The 14,127-nt window shown below is 37.1% G+C and overlaps 1 protein-coding gene across 1 annotated transcript in view; it reads left to right on the forward strand.

Annotated features, from left to right (window-relative positions):
- Positions 1 to 13,840, forward strand: part of LOC139161091 (myosin-1B) — a 28,427-nt gene extending 14,587 nt beyond the window's left edge. Inside the window, exons 18-38 of the mRNA XM_070739786.1 lie at positions 304 to 427; positions 513 to 649; positions 1,399 to 1,654; positions 2,400 to 2,642; positions 2,738 to 2,914; positions 3,005 to 3,150; positions 4,249 to 4,339; positions 4,428 to 4,817; positions 5,605 to 5,731; positions 6,145 to 6,263; positions 7,292 to 7,488; positions 7,810 to 7,993; positions 8,115 to 8,280; positions 8,802 to 8,926; positions 9,407 to 9,715; positions 9,978 to 10,181; positions 10,943 to 11,068; positions 11,154 to 11,324; positions 11,414 to 11,518; positions 11,948 to 12,043; positions 13,557 to 13,840. Of these exons, the coding sequence (XP_070595887.1) occupies positions 304 to 427; positions 513 to 649; positions 1,399 to 1,654; positions 2,400 to 2,642; positions 2,738 to 2,914; positions 3,005 to 3,150; positions 4,249 to 4,339; positions 4,428 to 4,817; positions 5,605 to 5,731; positions 6,145 to 6,263; positions 7,292 to 7,488; positions 7,810 to 7,993; positions 8,115 to 8,280; positions 8,802 to 8,926; positions 9,407 to 9,715; positions 9,978 to 10,181; positions 10,943 to 11,068; positions 11,154 to 11,324; positions 11,414 to 11,518; positions 11,948 to 12,043; positions 13,557 to 13,712 (3,649 nt within the window). The 3' untranslated portion in view covers positions 13,713 to 13,840. The remainder of the gene's footprint in view (positions 1 to 303; positions 428 to 512; positions 650 to 1,398; positions 1,655 to 2,399; positions 2,643 to 2,737; positions 2,915 to 3,004; positions 3,151 to 4,248; positions 4,340 to 4,427; positions 4,818 to 5,604; positions 5,732 to 6,144; positions 6,264 to 7,291; positions 7,489 to 7,809; positions 7,994 to 8,114; positions 8,281 to 8,801; positions 8,927 to 9,406; positions 9,716 to 9,977; positions 10,182 to 10,942; positions 11,069 to 11,153; positions 11,325 to 11,413; positions 11,519 to 11,947; positions 12,044 to 13,556) is intronic.
- The last annotated feature ends 287 nt before the right edge of the window (positions 13,841 to 14,127 follow it).

Here is a 14,127-nt window from a genome sequence, read left to right on the forward strand (position 1 = left end):
AATGTCACCTGAGGGCATGTATATGTGCAAAATTGTCAAATTAGTGAAAATGTGTCAAAATTTAAAAGTCAAGCATTGTTGTTGTTGTTGTTGTTGTTATTATTATTATTATTATTATTATTATTATTATTATTATTATCCATATTATGGATTCGGGCTGTATGTTTGCAGAGAAGGGGAGGTAGTCCAAATGTTAATAAAAGTTTCTTTGGATGTTTATCAAAATGAGTTTCATCTCTACACGTCTTCTTAATATCATGGCTTCCAATGTTAGGCAACTTTAGCTTCTGCTTTCTTTAATAGATACAAAGTTCTGAACGCTAGTGCCATCCCAGAGGGCCAATTCATAGATAGCAAGAAGGCTTCTGAGAAACTTCTTGGATCAATTGATGTTGACCATACCCAATATAAATTTGGCCACACCAAGGTAAGATGACTTTTTGACTGTTTGAATGCAACATTGTTTATGGGAACCATTATATATTTATTAAACTTTCCCTTCCACACCCCAGGTGTTCTTCAAAGCTGGGCTTCTGGGTCTTCTAGAGGAGATGAGAGATGATAAGCTGGCTCAATTGATTACACGTACCCAAGCTATGTGTCGTGGGTTCTTAGCAAGGTTTGAATTCAAGAAGATGATGGAACGAAGGTACTGTTTTGCTATTACAAATAAAATGAGACACATGTATGGACCACTTTCAATACCCAACCAGACAACTTGTGAACCATGGACCATACAGATGGTTGGAAAACCATTGTAGCATGAACACATATTATAATATATAGTATAGAACATTTAGCAGTAGTAGATCTTAGAAGTCATGTATGAATGATGTAAGTAGCCATAAAAAATCTAAGGTCCTTAGGAGAGTATATTGCACAACATGGGATAAATTATGCATTTAAAAATATATTTATTTCTCATTTATCTGTATAAACAGTTTTTAAATACACTTGAAAAGCTTTGTGAAGAAGTATTAATCTATATTTTTTACATATTATATTCTTAAACTTACATTAGTGATGCAATGTAGTATTTTTGTCAAGAAAGCAGAATGCTATTTGTGCAAATTTAGAGATATCCAAGTGTTGACTATAAAATTTATCCCATTTTTAAGTCTTTACTTTTGTATTTACTCCTAGAGAAATAAATAAGGATGGATTTAAAATCTGATGACATGACAATTTCCCAATATGTTGTATAATATATCCAACTAATGCTTTAATTTTCATGCATATATGATACAACACATTGGCCAACAGTCATCAAATTTTAAAATATTTCCAAATCTTACAACTGATAAGACTGGTGATTAAGCCAAAAGCTTGATTTTGTATTTTATATGTATATTCCAAATTTCTTCTAAACTTATCAGTTTTATTTTGCTTTCCTTCCAGAGAATCCATCTTCAGTATTCAGTACAATATTCGTTCATTCATGAACGTGAAGCACTGGCCTTGGATGAAATTGTACTTCAAGATCAAGCCTCTGCTGAAGAGCGCAGAGTCAGAGAAGGAAATGGCCAACATGAAGGAAGAGTTTGAGAAAACAAAGGAGAGTCTTGCCAAGGCCGAAGCCAAAGTGAAGGAACTAGAAGAAAAAATGGTGTCCCTGATGCAAGAGAAAAATGACTTGCAACTTCAAGTCCAATCTGTAAGCCAGTTAGATATTAAATCTTGTTATTTGATTAAATGACCTAGTACTCTCAAAATCATATTTACTTATTCTATATCTTTAATACTGTTACACAGTGTTACAATCAGAGGTGGGTTTCAGCAGGTTCTGGCCAGTTCTGGAGAATCAGTAGTGGGAATTTTGAGTAGTTTGGAGAACTGGTAAATACCACCTCTGCCTGGCCCTGCCCCATTTATTCTGTGCCTCCTGAGTCCCACCTCAACAGCAGAAAATGGGGATTTTGCAATAACCTTCCCTTGGAACTGGAAGGGAATGGAGAAACCAAACAACCTCCATAGAACCGTTAAAAATTGTTTTGAATCCCACTGATTATAGTTAAGAAATAATTAGTATTAGTATAGTAAAAGGTATAATTAAGAAGATTTGACGCATACCATAAATATATGTAAGAACTGTATTGTAATAGGTAAACTATTCTTTTTTTCATATTTAACTAACTACCAATATTAGTTATAGAGACATAGTTGGGAAACATCACAAATCAATAAATAGTGAATATATTTTCTGCATCATATTGACTTAACATAGAAGAACACTTTACCTTTGATTATTGTTACAATTAATATAAAAAGAGTTGATCCCTGTGCATATTTCTTGGTGAAATGTGACTTTTTCCATTGAAGTAGGAAATTTTGTATATGTGTGAATATTTTAATTAGGAAACAATTTTTTAAAAATAATTATCTATATTTTCCTTTCAAAGGAAGCTGATGGTTTGGCAGATGCTGAGGAGAGATGTGACCAGCTAATCAAAACCAAAATCCAACTGGAAGCTAAAATTAAGGAGCTCACTGAGCGAGCTGAAGATGAAGAAGAAATGAATGCTGAACTGACAGCCAAGAAGAGGAAACTGGAGGACGAATGCTCAGAACTGAAGAAAGACATTGATGATCTTGAGCTGACATTGGCCAAGGTTGAAAAGGAGAAGCATGCTACGGAAAATAAGGTATTGGAAAGAATATACTGAAATTAAACTTACCACCCACTATTGCCATTTCAGAATACATAGAATATTTTAACCCTGTCTGTTCAACATTTAAGGTGAAAAACCTTACTGAAGAGATGGCGGTCTTGGACGAGACCATTGCCAAACTGACCAAGGAGAAGAAAGCCCTGCAAGAGGCCCATCAACAGACCTTGGATGATCTGCAGGCAGAGGAGGACAAAGTGAACACTCTGACCAAAGCAAAGACCAAGCTGGAGCAGCAAGTGGATGATGTAAGTATGCTATCATCGCCAGAGATTATCAGAATTGGTCTGAGGTGGACTGCTGTGATGACACAATCGCTCTGATCTCTTTGTCTTCAGCTTGAAGGGTCCCTGGAACAAGAAAAGAAACTTCGCATGGACCTTGAAAGAGCTAAGAGGAAGCTTGAAGGGGATTTGAAGCTAGCTCAGGAATCCACAATGGATTTGGAAAATGATAAGCAGCAACTGGATGAAAAGCTGAAGAAGTAAGTATTGATGTCCATTATGAGAGACTTTTGTACTAAATGAGTCTCGGGGCTTGATTATTGCAATGTGCTCTACATGGGGCTACCTTTAAAAAGTGTTCAGAGACTGCAACTAATCCAAAATGCAGCCACGTGAGCTATTGTAGTTGTACCCAGGTACATCCACATAACTCCATTGTTCTGCGAGCTGCACTGGCTAGTGATTGGTCTCTGGATGCAATTTAAGGTGTTAGTTATTACTTATAAAGCCCTACATGGCATCAGACCAGAATATTTATGGGACCTTCTTCTGCCATGAAACTCCCAGCGACCGACCAGGGCCTACAGGGTCGGCCTTCTCCAGGTCCCATCGGCCAGACAATGTCAATTGGTGGGGCCATATGGGAGGGCCTTCTCTGTGGCGACTCTGGCTCTATGGAACCAACTTCCTCCAGAAACTTGTACTATCCTCACGCTTTGGGCCTTTGAAAGGCTGTGAAAACATGGCTCAGCCAGCAGGCTGAGAACATAGAACAACTACTTGGCCCCAGAGAGATTATTGTTATTGAATGGATGATTGTTTGGATTTTATACTGGTTAACATAAGAATATAAGAAGAGCTATGCTGAATTAGGCCGAAGCCCATCAAGTCCAGCATTCTGTGTCACACAGTGGCCCACCAATTGTCCATGGGGTTCTTGAGCAGAAACAGAAGGCAAGACCCTCCCTTTCCCCTGACCCCCAACAAATGGTACTCAAGGGAATCCTGCCTGCCTCAACCAACATAGAGGTGGCACATAGATATCTGTTTCAATAAGCACCGGTACACTTGCATCCTTGAATCTGTCTAATCCTGCCTTGAAGCTATCAAGGCTGACAGCTGTCATGACCTCTTCTGGAAGTGAATTCCATAAACCAACGACTTTCTGGGTGAAGAAATAGTTTATATTTCTTGTGTTATTTAATGTTATATATTTTATTATTTTATATTGCCTATAACTGTACACCGCCCAGAATCCACCAGAAATTGGGCTGCTTAGAAGTTAAATAAATTAAATTAAATTAAATGGAGGTTTTTTTTTAATTTGGTGGCTAACCATTATATTTTGTTGTGATCAGGAAAGACTTTGAAATCAGCCAACTGCAGAGCAGGATTGAAGATGAACAGGCCCTGGGCTCCCAGCTTCAGAAGAAGATCAAGGAGCTGCAGGTCTGTCGTGCAGTGGTTCCTTCATGAATGGAGAATTAAGCTATCTGGAAGCCAGTTTCAAGATTCATACCTACTTTCTTTTTTCTAGGCTCGTATTGAAGAATTGGAAGAGGAGATTGAGGCAGAACGGGCATCTCGCGCCAAAGCAGAGAAACAGCGTTCTGATCTCTCCAGGGAACTTGAGGAGATCAGTGAGCGTCTGGAGGAAGCTGGTGGAGCAACTGTAGCTCAGATTGAGATGAACAAGAAACGTGAGGCAGAATTTCAGAAAATGCGCCGGGACCTTGAAGAGGCCACCTTGCAGCATGAAGCCACGGCCGCTGCCCTCCGCAAGAAGCACGCAGATAGCTCAGCTGAACTTGGGGAACAAATTGATAACCTGCAGCGGGTGAAGCAGAAACTGGAGAAGGAGAAGAGTGAACTGAAGATGGAGATTGATGATCTTGCAAGCAATATGGAATCTGTCTCTAAAGCTAAGGTATCCTATAAGTCTAGGTAATGCTTCTGTTAGGCACAGTCAGGATATAATTCAAATCATTAGATTTATTTCAAATTGGGGGCAAAGCAGTTTTCAGTAATTGTTGTGCATATGTAAGCACTTGCATGTATAAAAATATGGTGCCATAAGTAAGCAGTTAATATTTATATTGAATTTCCAGATTCTAAAATAATTTCATAAGATACCCACAAACCTTTTAAGTAATATTGCACATTTATAAAATGTGTATTACAGCAGACAATATACTCATTTGCATAATTTTTGAGCTATGTGTATAAAATTTGCAACAAGACAGACCTGATTTCTGGTTTCAAATATATGATGGGCTAAATATAATATATGGGAGCATGTCACTTCAGTTATGTACTCAAGACAACTCTATCTATTGTTCGTAAGCGTTTGGTACTTGATTTTTTAAAAACTGCTTTGTAATTAACTGTGCTTCTGAAGCAAATTCTGGTACTGTATCCTTTGTATAGTATCAGAATTGTTATTGTTAAAACTCTAAAGGACAAAATGTTATCTAGAGATATTCTAAAACAGAAAGTATAAATACATTTCCTCCGTCCTTCCCTGTCTGAAATTTCCTTTTTGATTCTAATGTAATACTGCTAGCATCTGAGTAAGAAAAAGACATTGGGGCTTCCCATTTTATACAGATAAACATTTTATCTTTAAAGAAATATTAAAAGTCTCTGCTGGGAACTGTACAGTATATATTCAATATATGAAAGGCTACCTTTTTTTTTTGACATTTTACATTTAGGCAAATCTTGAGAAGATATGCCGTACATTGGAAGACCAGCTCAGCGAAGTTAAAACAAAGGAGGAAGAACATGTGCGCACAATTAATGACCTTAGTGCTCAAAGGGCACGTTTGCAGACAGAAACAGGTAACCCAAAGAAACAAATTGTGTTATTATGTAATATTTTGCCATTATAAACCTTACTTCATTTATAATATTTGAATCCTCCCTCCCTCCCTTTCTTTGAAATTTGTGCAATTTTTTTTGTGCACATTTTTCACTACAGTTTACCTTCACCCTCTTTCTAGGACTGATAGTCCTAGAATCACCCACCTGGGTTCATGCTTAAGGCAGGACTAAAACCTAGAGTTTCTAAGATTCTTAGAGCCATTTCTAGCATAGTGTCTTTAATCATCACCCCAAACTACTGTAGTCCCCCTCTTGTTTCTACACTTGTTTGAAGTTTAAAATAAATCCTACTAAATTCAAGAAAACATATTAGTTATTCTTGCTCTTTGTGACCATTATAAAATGAACTATAATCAAATGTCTTTTATTAGGTGAACTGTCCCGCCAAGTAGAGGAAAAAGATGCATTGATTTCTCAACTCACAAGAGGCAAACAAGCCTTCACACAGCAGATTGAGGAACTGAAGAGGCAGCTCGAGGAAGAAGTGAAGGTATGAAATTTGTCTATGCATTGTGTAGATTCTAATGCCATCTTTTGCTACTGCAATATTACTGTGAATAATGTGTGTATTATTTATATAGTTATGATTTTATGTTTTAAACTGTTGTTAGACATCCAGCATCATGAATTTAAGCTGGGTGGCCAAATAGATAATAGATGATAGGTGATAGATGATAGGTGATAGGTGATAGATGGATGGAGGGAGATATATATATATATATATATATATATATATATATATATATATATATATATATATAACATGGATGGATGGATGGATGGATAGATAGATAGAAAGATAGATAGATAGATAGATGTGAATTAACAAAGAAGAGACTGCTCTGTAAGTTGGGTATTAGGTAAGTTCAGATATGGAATGTTATAACCTAGAAGAGTTTAATATTTTTATTTTACATTTTAAACACCTTCTCTTCAGCAATTTTGTCAATAAAGCAAACTAGACGATTTAAATAGATTTCAGATATAAGTAAGCAAAGATGATTAGGGGACTGGAGGCTAAAACATATGAAGAACGGTTGCAGGATCTGGGTATATCTAGTTTAATGAGAGACATGATAGCAATGTTGCAATACCTCAGGGGTTGCCACAAAGAAGAGGGAGTCAACCTATTCTCCAAAGCACCTGAGGATAGGAAAAGAAGCAATGGGTGGAAACTAAACAAGAAGAGAAGCAAGTTAGAACTAAGGAGAAATTTCCTGACAGTTAGAACAATTAATAATTGGAACAGCTTGCCTCCAGAAGTTGTGAATACTCCCACACTAGAAGTTTTTAAGAAGATGTTGGATAACCATTTGTCTGAAGTAGTGTAGGGTTTCCTGCCTAAGCAGCGGATTGGACTAGAAGACCTGTTGTTGTTGTTGTTGTTGTTGTTGTTGTTGTTGTTGTTGTTGTTAAAAATAATAATAGACATTACAAATAGATTAAGGTAAGGGTAAAGCATAGAAAGGTAAAAACAAAATTCTGAAAATCACTCTTACTATTTTTTCTTAATCTCAGGCCAAAAATGCCCTGGCACATGGCTTGCAGTCAGCTCGCCATGATTGTGATTTGCTCCGGGAGCAATTTGAAGAGGAGCAGGAAGCCAAGGCTGAGCTTCAACGGTCATTGTCTAAAGCCAATAGTGAAGTTGCTCAATGGAGGACCAAATATGAAACAGATGCAATCCAGCGCACAGAAGAGTTAGAAGAAGCCAAGTAAGTAAAAATGTGTTGTGTGTGGCACAAATATGTCTGTGAAACAGAAATGTTGACATCATTAACATAAACATTAAAACATCAAAATACATTTTCTAGACGTGATAGGAATTTGTCTATATATACATTTGACTATGAAAATGTGTCTACATGTAAGTGCTGATGTCAAATTACCTACAAGATTTGTGCTGCCCTCAGACTAATGGGCAGAAATGGCATTATATTACACATGATAACTTGAAAGAAGGCTCTTATACCAATGTGTTGAGATATTATGATTCCAGGCCTCTCTTAATATGGTCAATAATTATACTCTAACAGGAAGAAGCTTGCTCAACGTCTGCAGGAAGCTGAGGAACATGTAGAAGCTGTGAATTCCAAATGTGCTTCCCTGGAGAAGACCAAGCAGAGGTTGCTGAATGAAGTGGAGGACCTGATGATTGACGTGGAAAGGTCCAATGCAGCTTGTGCAGCTCTGGATAAGAAGCAGAAGAACTTTGATAAGGTATTTTGCTTCTGATGATTAAAGAAGAACATTTTGCACCAAGACATTGGGCCAATCAAATTTAGTATCTTATTTCTTTATGAAATTCGTATGATGCTGATGACTCAATTACCTTTTACAGGTTCTGGCAGACTGGAAACAGAAATATGAGGAGACACAGTCTGAACTGGAAGCCTCCCAGAAGGAGTCTCGGTCTCTGAGCACAGAGCTCTTCAAGATGAAGAACGCATATGAGGAATCCTTGGATCACCTGGAAACTCTGAGGCGCGAGAACAAGAATCTCCAGCGTAAGTTGTTTTCTTTTCATCATGGATAGAACTATGAATCTATTAACTGGGAGAGCTAAGAAAAGAAATTGAATGATGCAGAACTGCCTTTGAGATTTTTTGTTATTTGAGGCAAATAATATATCTCATTTGAGGTAACTAAACATATCCTATATGGTTGAAACATCATCTTCATACTGTCCTTTAAACCAAAGCTGGAATAACCATGCACATATATTATTATTATTATTATTATTATTATTATTATTATTATTATTATTATTATTATGCATGCTTCTGGTTGATGTGGCAATATGCAGAGTAATTTTTGTCTGGTTTAATTCATAAAAAACCCTTTGATAATTAGCTGTTATAAGGAAGCAGATAAAACTTTGCTTGATGTTAATGACCTAAAATGCAAAATATTTAGAATAATTCAAATATTAATCATACTTATCTATAAACTGAAAAGCAAGGGTGAATCATGAAACTCAGAACATATTTTCTTATTTATTTATTTTTATCTTGTGTGAAATCAACAGAGGAGATATCTGACCTCACGGAACAGGTTGCTGAGGGAGGAAAGGCCATCCATGAACTAGAGAAAGTGAAGAAGCAGATTGAACAGGAGAAGGGTGAACTCCAGGCTTCCTTGGAAGAGGCGGAGGTAAAATCATGTCATTATTTGCAGAAAAGGAAGTAACATTTTAAACGATTAAACCGGCTACTTATAAAACTGTAAGAAAATAAATCGGCACTTACCCGATCAGCGCAAAATCCCATTCACCCTAATAGTTTGTTGACCACCAGGAAGTCTAAATCATATCAAGAAAGCCCTTTTTTGCAGTTCTAGACCTCCAGAATTCTGACAAGCAGAAAAATAATCGATCTATTATCACAGTATTTAGCAGCATGCATATATATGTTAATTAATATTTACTAAGAATAAAAAAATTATTTTTAAATTTCATTTCTTTTTTTAAAAAAATCTGAAAATTAATTAAGGATTAAGCTTCATTAATTAATTAAGCTTCATTCTGTTTGGGATCATAGAAAAACAACCATCTAAATCCATTTTTCTTTAGAGGACATGTCTTTTGGAAGTTCCTGTTGTATGGTTATATAAATTTATCTTTCATGCTTTAAGGCCTCCCTGGAACATGAAGAGGGCAAACTCCTACGCATCCAACTTGAGCTCAACCAGGTGAAATCTGACATCGACAGACGAATTGCAGAGAAGGATGAAGAAATTGATCAGCTGAAGAGGAATCACCTGAGGGTGGTAGAGTCCATGCAGAGCACATTGGACGCTGAGATTAGGAGCAGGAATGATGCCCTGCGGCTTAAGAAGAAGATGGAGGGAGATCTGAATGAGATGGAGATCCAACTGAGCCATGCCAACCGTCAAGCTGCTGAAGCACTAAAGAACCTCAGGAACACACAAGGACATCTCAAGGTGACATATTTACATCTATGTTTATTTATTTATTAAATTGGTTTCCCACTCACCACCATGCAACACTGAGTGACTTCCAACATCAACAATAAAAATAAAAATTGTAATTTAAAGATGGGGAGGGATGGAGCAGGATGCATGGTACAGTGAGATCGTCTCTTATTCCATAAGTACCTTCAGCATGATATTTAAGAAAGACCTGCATTTTTTTCCTTGTATTGCAACCATTTCTTAAGACAAATATTACTATATCTTGTTCTAGGATACCCAAATACATCTGGATGAAGCTTTGAGAAGCCAGGATGATCTGAAGGAACAAGTAGCCATGATTGAGCGCAGAGCAAACCTCATGCAGGCTGAGATTGAGGAGCTCCGGGCAGCTCTGGAACAGACAGAGAGGGCCAGAAAAGTGGCTGAACAGGAGCTTCTGGATGCCAGTGAACGGGTGCAGCTCCTCCATACCCAGGTAAGTGAGCAATCATAACATTGATGACTGCATTAATGTAAGAAGGCAAACATGCAAAATATAAACATGAACTTGCAGAGGTTGATGCAATTTTTTAACGATCGGTGATGTAGATTCCATTTGTTTTCGTAGATTTTCCCGGGTATAGGTATGTAGGTCTTGGCATATTCGGGTTTCTTTCTGTGTAAGATTCAGATAATCCTGGTGATGTTTCGACGAAGTCCCACTCGTCATCTTCATTCATCATCTTCATCTTCACTCTTGATGAATGGGAAAGAAACCCATTCCCAAACCCAAACCCCACAGGAAGAAATCCGAATATGCCAACACACACACACACACACACACACACACACTGTATATATATTTATTTGAAACTTTTGTATGTTGCTCTTTAAAATAGTAAAATAGTAAAAATGGAAGAGCATCTCTGCTTCAAAGCACAACTATAGTGAAGATAAATCAAGAAATTAAGCAATATTAATATTTATACAATTATAAGTCTCATCTCTGTCAGACTGAGTGCAGTTGGTTCTATCCACAGCAGAATCAGTGGAGGCACTGTTCTGCCATGTCTTGTTACTCTGTTGCTTGGAGGAGATAATAAAGATGCTGGCCTCATCATAATAGCATAATTTGTATGGCGTAATTTTAATAACTATAAATATATACAGCAATATTTTTTTTTTACAAAAGAATAGGAGCCCAAATGATAAAGTCAGCCTTCTTGCTTTATAAAAAGCCTGTTTTTCCCCAAACAGAACACCAGCTTGATCAATACCAAGAAGAAGCTGGAAACAGATATTTCACAGTTCCAGACTGAAATGGAGGAATCTATTCAGGAGGCACGCAATGCAGAGGACAAGGCCAAGAAAGCCATCACAGATGTGAGTTGGAACACTTTCCCTTTAAAATTCTTTTTAAATGGGTCTGAATGATTTTTCTGAATGGTAGTTATTTCTCTGTAAATAGGCAGCTATGATGGCAGAAGAATTGAAGAAGGAACAAGACACCAGTGCCCACTTGGAGAGGATGAAGAAAAATCTAGAGCAGAGTGTGAAGGATCTGCAGCATCGTCTTGATGAGGCAGAACAGCTGGCACTGAAGGGTGGCAAGAAACAGCTCCAAAAATTGGAACATAGAGTATGTATTCCTTGTATGCACCTTCATGCATTTCTAACCATACAATAAAGCTTACTGGATGGAAGGGATAAATGTTTATTGTATTTCAGGTGCGTGAATTGGAAGCTGAGGTTGAGAATGAGCAGAAGCGCAGTGCTGATGCCATCAAAGGCGTTCGTAAATATGAGAGACGAGTGAAGGAGCTGACTTACCAGGTGAGGAAAGAGATTTTTTCATACATTTGAAGAATCATCAGTATTTATATTTATCTGTCTATATTATCTTTTTCTATATAGCCCTATCTCTGTTTCTCTTTCTCTCTCCCCTCTCTCTCCATGTCTCTATCAATATCTATCTATCTATCTATCTATCTATCTATCCATCCATCCATCATCTATCTATCTATCTATCTATCTATCTATCTATCCATCCATCCATCCATCCATCCATCCATCCATCCATCCATCCATCCATCCATCCATCCATCTATCTATCTATCTATCTATCTATCTATCTATCTATCTATCCATCTATCGATCATCTATCTAATATATCTATCATCATTATCTATCATTATGTCCCTCGCTCTCCCTCCCCCCTTTCTAAAATGATAGAAACTCACATATTTTCATAACTTTGTTTAGTCTGAGGAAGACAGGAAGAATGTTCTGAGACTCCAAGATCTGGTGGATAAATTGCAAATGAAAGTGAAAGCATACAAGAGGCAATCTGAGGAATCTGTAAGTATTTTTCTGAAGTTGGGCTTGCTTGAACTAGAATTGTGAAAGAGAATACTAGAGAAAGAGTAAAGGTTACTACACACCAAATTAACCTTCAAAAGGCACAATGAATTGAGGGGTATAAAGCATAGTGCTAATCGTGATTGATGCAAGAAGGGTTGGGTGAGAGGCCCTCGGGAGACGTGAGGGGCCTGGTAGGCCTGCTGCCCACCTGCATGTGGAAGCTTGCACTAATAACCATAGCTTTCGTGATCGTAAAATTATTAAAGAGCTAATTTTTAAATATTAGAAATTATATAGAAATTATTTGTCTTCACCTTGCCTCCTGATAGTTGAGATAGCAATTTGGTAGTTTATACTGCCATCTACTCATTACCTTGCTTCCCAGTTTGTATAATATTATTCCACTTCTACAGAGAGGGGGGGGGACTTCTTTAGAAGAGTCTGAGGTAAATTTGTTGCTTTATGCAAGTGTCTCAGCCATGACAATCGCAAACTGGACCTTTGACTCACAAGCAAAAAATTACAAATTGCTCCATTAAGCCAAAATATATCTAAATTATGCCATTGTGAGTAATCCCCGGTTTTAGGGTATGCCCAGTGAAGGGCTACCCAAATTTTTGCTATCATACTGTGGGTGTGGCTTACGCAGGACGCCCTGCATTTTCTTTCAACATCTTTCAGTGCAAATTGGGTGCTCTGGGGTGGAGCTCCATTTTCACTAACCCACTGCATCCCCCCCCCCCCCCGTCCAGGCAGTAGTCCACCCCTGGGAATGCCTAACTTGGCATCTTCTCCTTAATCTTCCTTGTGTGTATGTGAGAAAAGGCTCTCAATGCACATGATGCTTTTTCTTGGCAATTAAAAAATGAAAAATGGGTAATCTCCGCTTATAAGATTGAAAGGGACATACTATAGATGTCTTCTAATCTTGCATTTATATAGCAAATGCAAGTATTGTGATTACTTCCTGATAGGTAGCAAGAATCTGGTTTGTAATTCCAGTACATTTGCTAACAAAATTCAAGCAGCAGTATAATTAGGCAATGATTACTAAATTCCAAAAAACCAATTTTTATTTAACCCCTTTATTAAAAAAAAATCCTAAAAACAAAATGAAGCAGGAAAATATTTTCCATCTTTTTAAATCCTCCTATGTTTTTCAACACTTACTTTTCCCATTACCTTTAAAATAGTCTGTTATTGAGGAAAAAATAAAATATGTACTTGCATTTTTGGATTGGTAGCTTTTTGAACTTTTCATCCTGAAACATGTCCATTGAGGAAAAAATTGGGATGCAAGGGAATAATTTCCTGCTGCTACTTTGCCAGAAACAGAAGAAAAAGATTCACTCGTGGATTTGAAAAAATAAAATAAAATTGGATGTGACACAAATATAATACTTTACATTTCCTTCCTCTTAAAAAAAAAATACTGTCTAAATATCTAAATTTTGCCAGTGTTTGTCAATAAATGGAAAATAACAATGATTAATTTCAATAATATTTTTAGGAGGAACTTTCCAACGTGAATCTTTCCAAGTTCCGCAAGATTCAGCATGAGCTGGAAGAAGCTGAGGAACGGGCTGACATTGCTGAGTCCCAGGTGAACAAACTCAGGGTGAAGAGCCGAGAAGTGCATAAGAAGGTGGTTATAAGCGAAGAATAAACTCACCTGGAAATGGCAAAGTGACTGAAGAGAAGCGCAAAATGTGAAGCTCTTTGTCACTCACTGTAATTACTGTTTATTTTGCCTCAATTTGTAGAAAATAAAGATTATAGCAATTGGAAAAACCACATTCTGCGATTTATTTTCTTATTAGAAACAGAAGATTGACAGCAGAAAAAAACCTCATGGTCCATCTAGTCTGCCCTTATACTATTTCTTGTGTTATATCTTATAAAACACAAGAATATGTTTATACTGTATATGTTTATCCCAGGCATGTTTAAATTCAGTTACTGTGGATTTACTGACCATGTCTGCTGGAAGTTTGTTCCAGGCATCTACTACTCTTTCAGTAAAATAATATTTTCTCACATTACTTCTAATCTTTTCCCCAACAAACCTCAGATTGTGCCCT

Source organism: Erythrolamprus reginae, chromosome 2 (genome assembly GCF_031021105.1).
Source record: "Erythrolamprus reginae isolate rEryReg1 chromosome 2, rEryReg1.hap1, whole genome shotgun sequence".
NCBI lineage: Eukaryota > Metazoa > Chordata > Lepidosauria > Squamata > Dipsadidae > Erythrolamprus > Erythrolamprus reginae.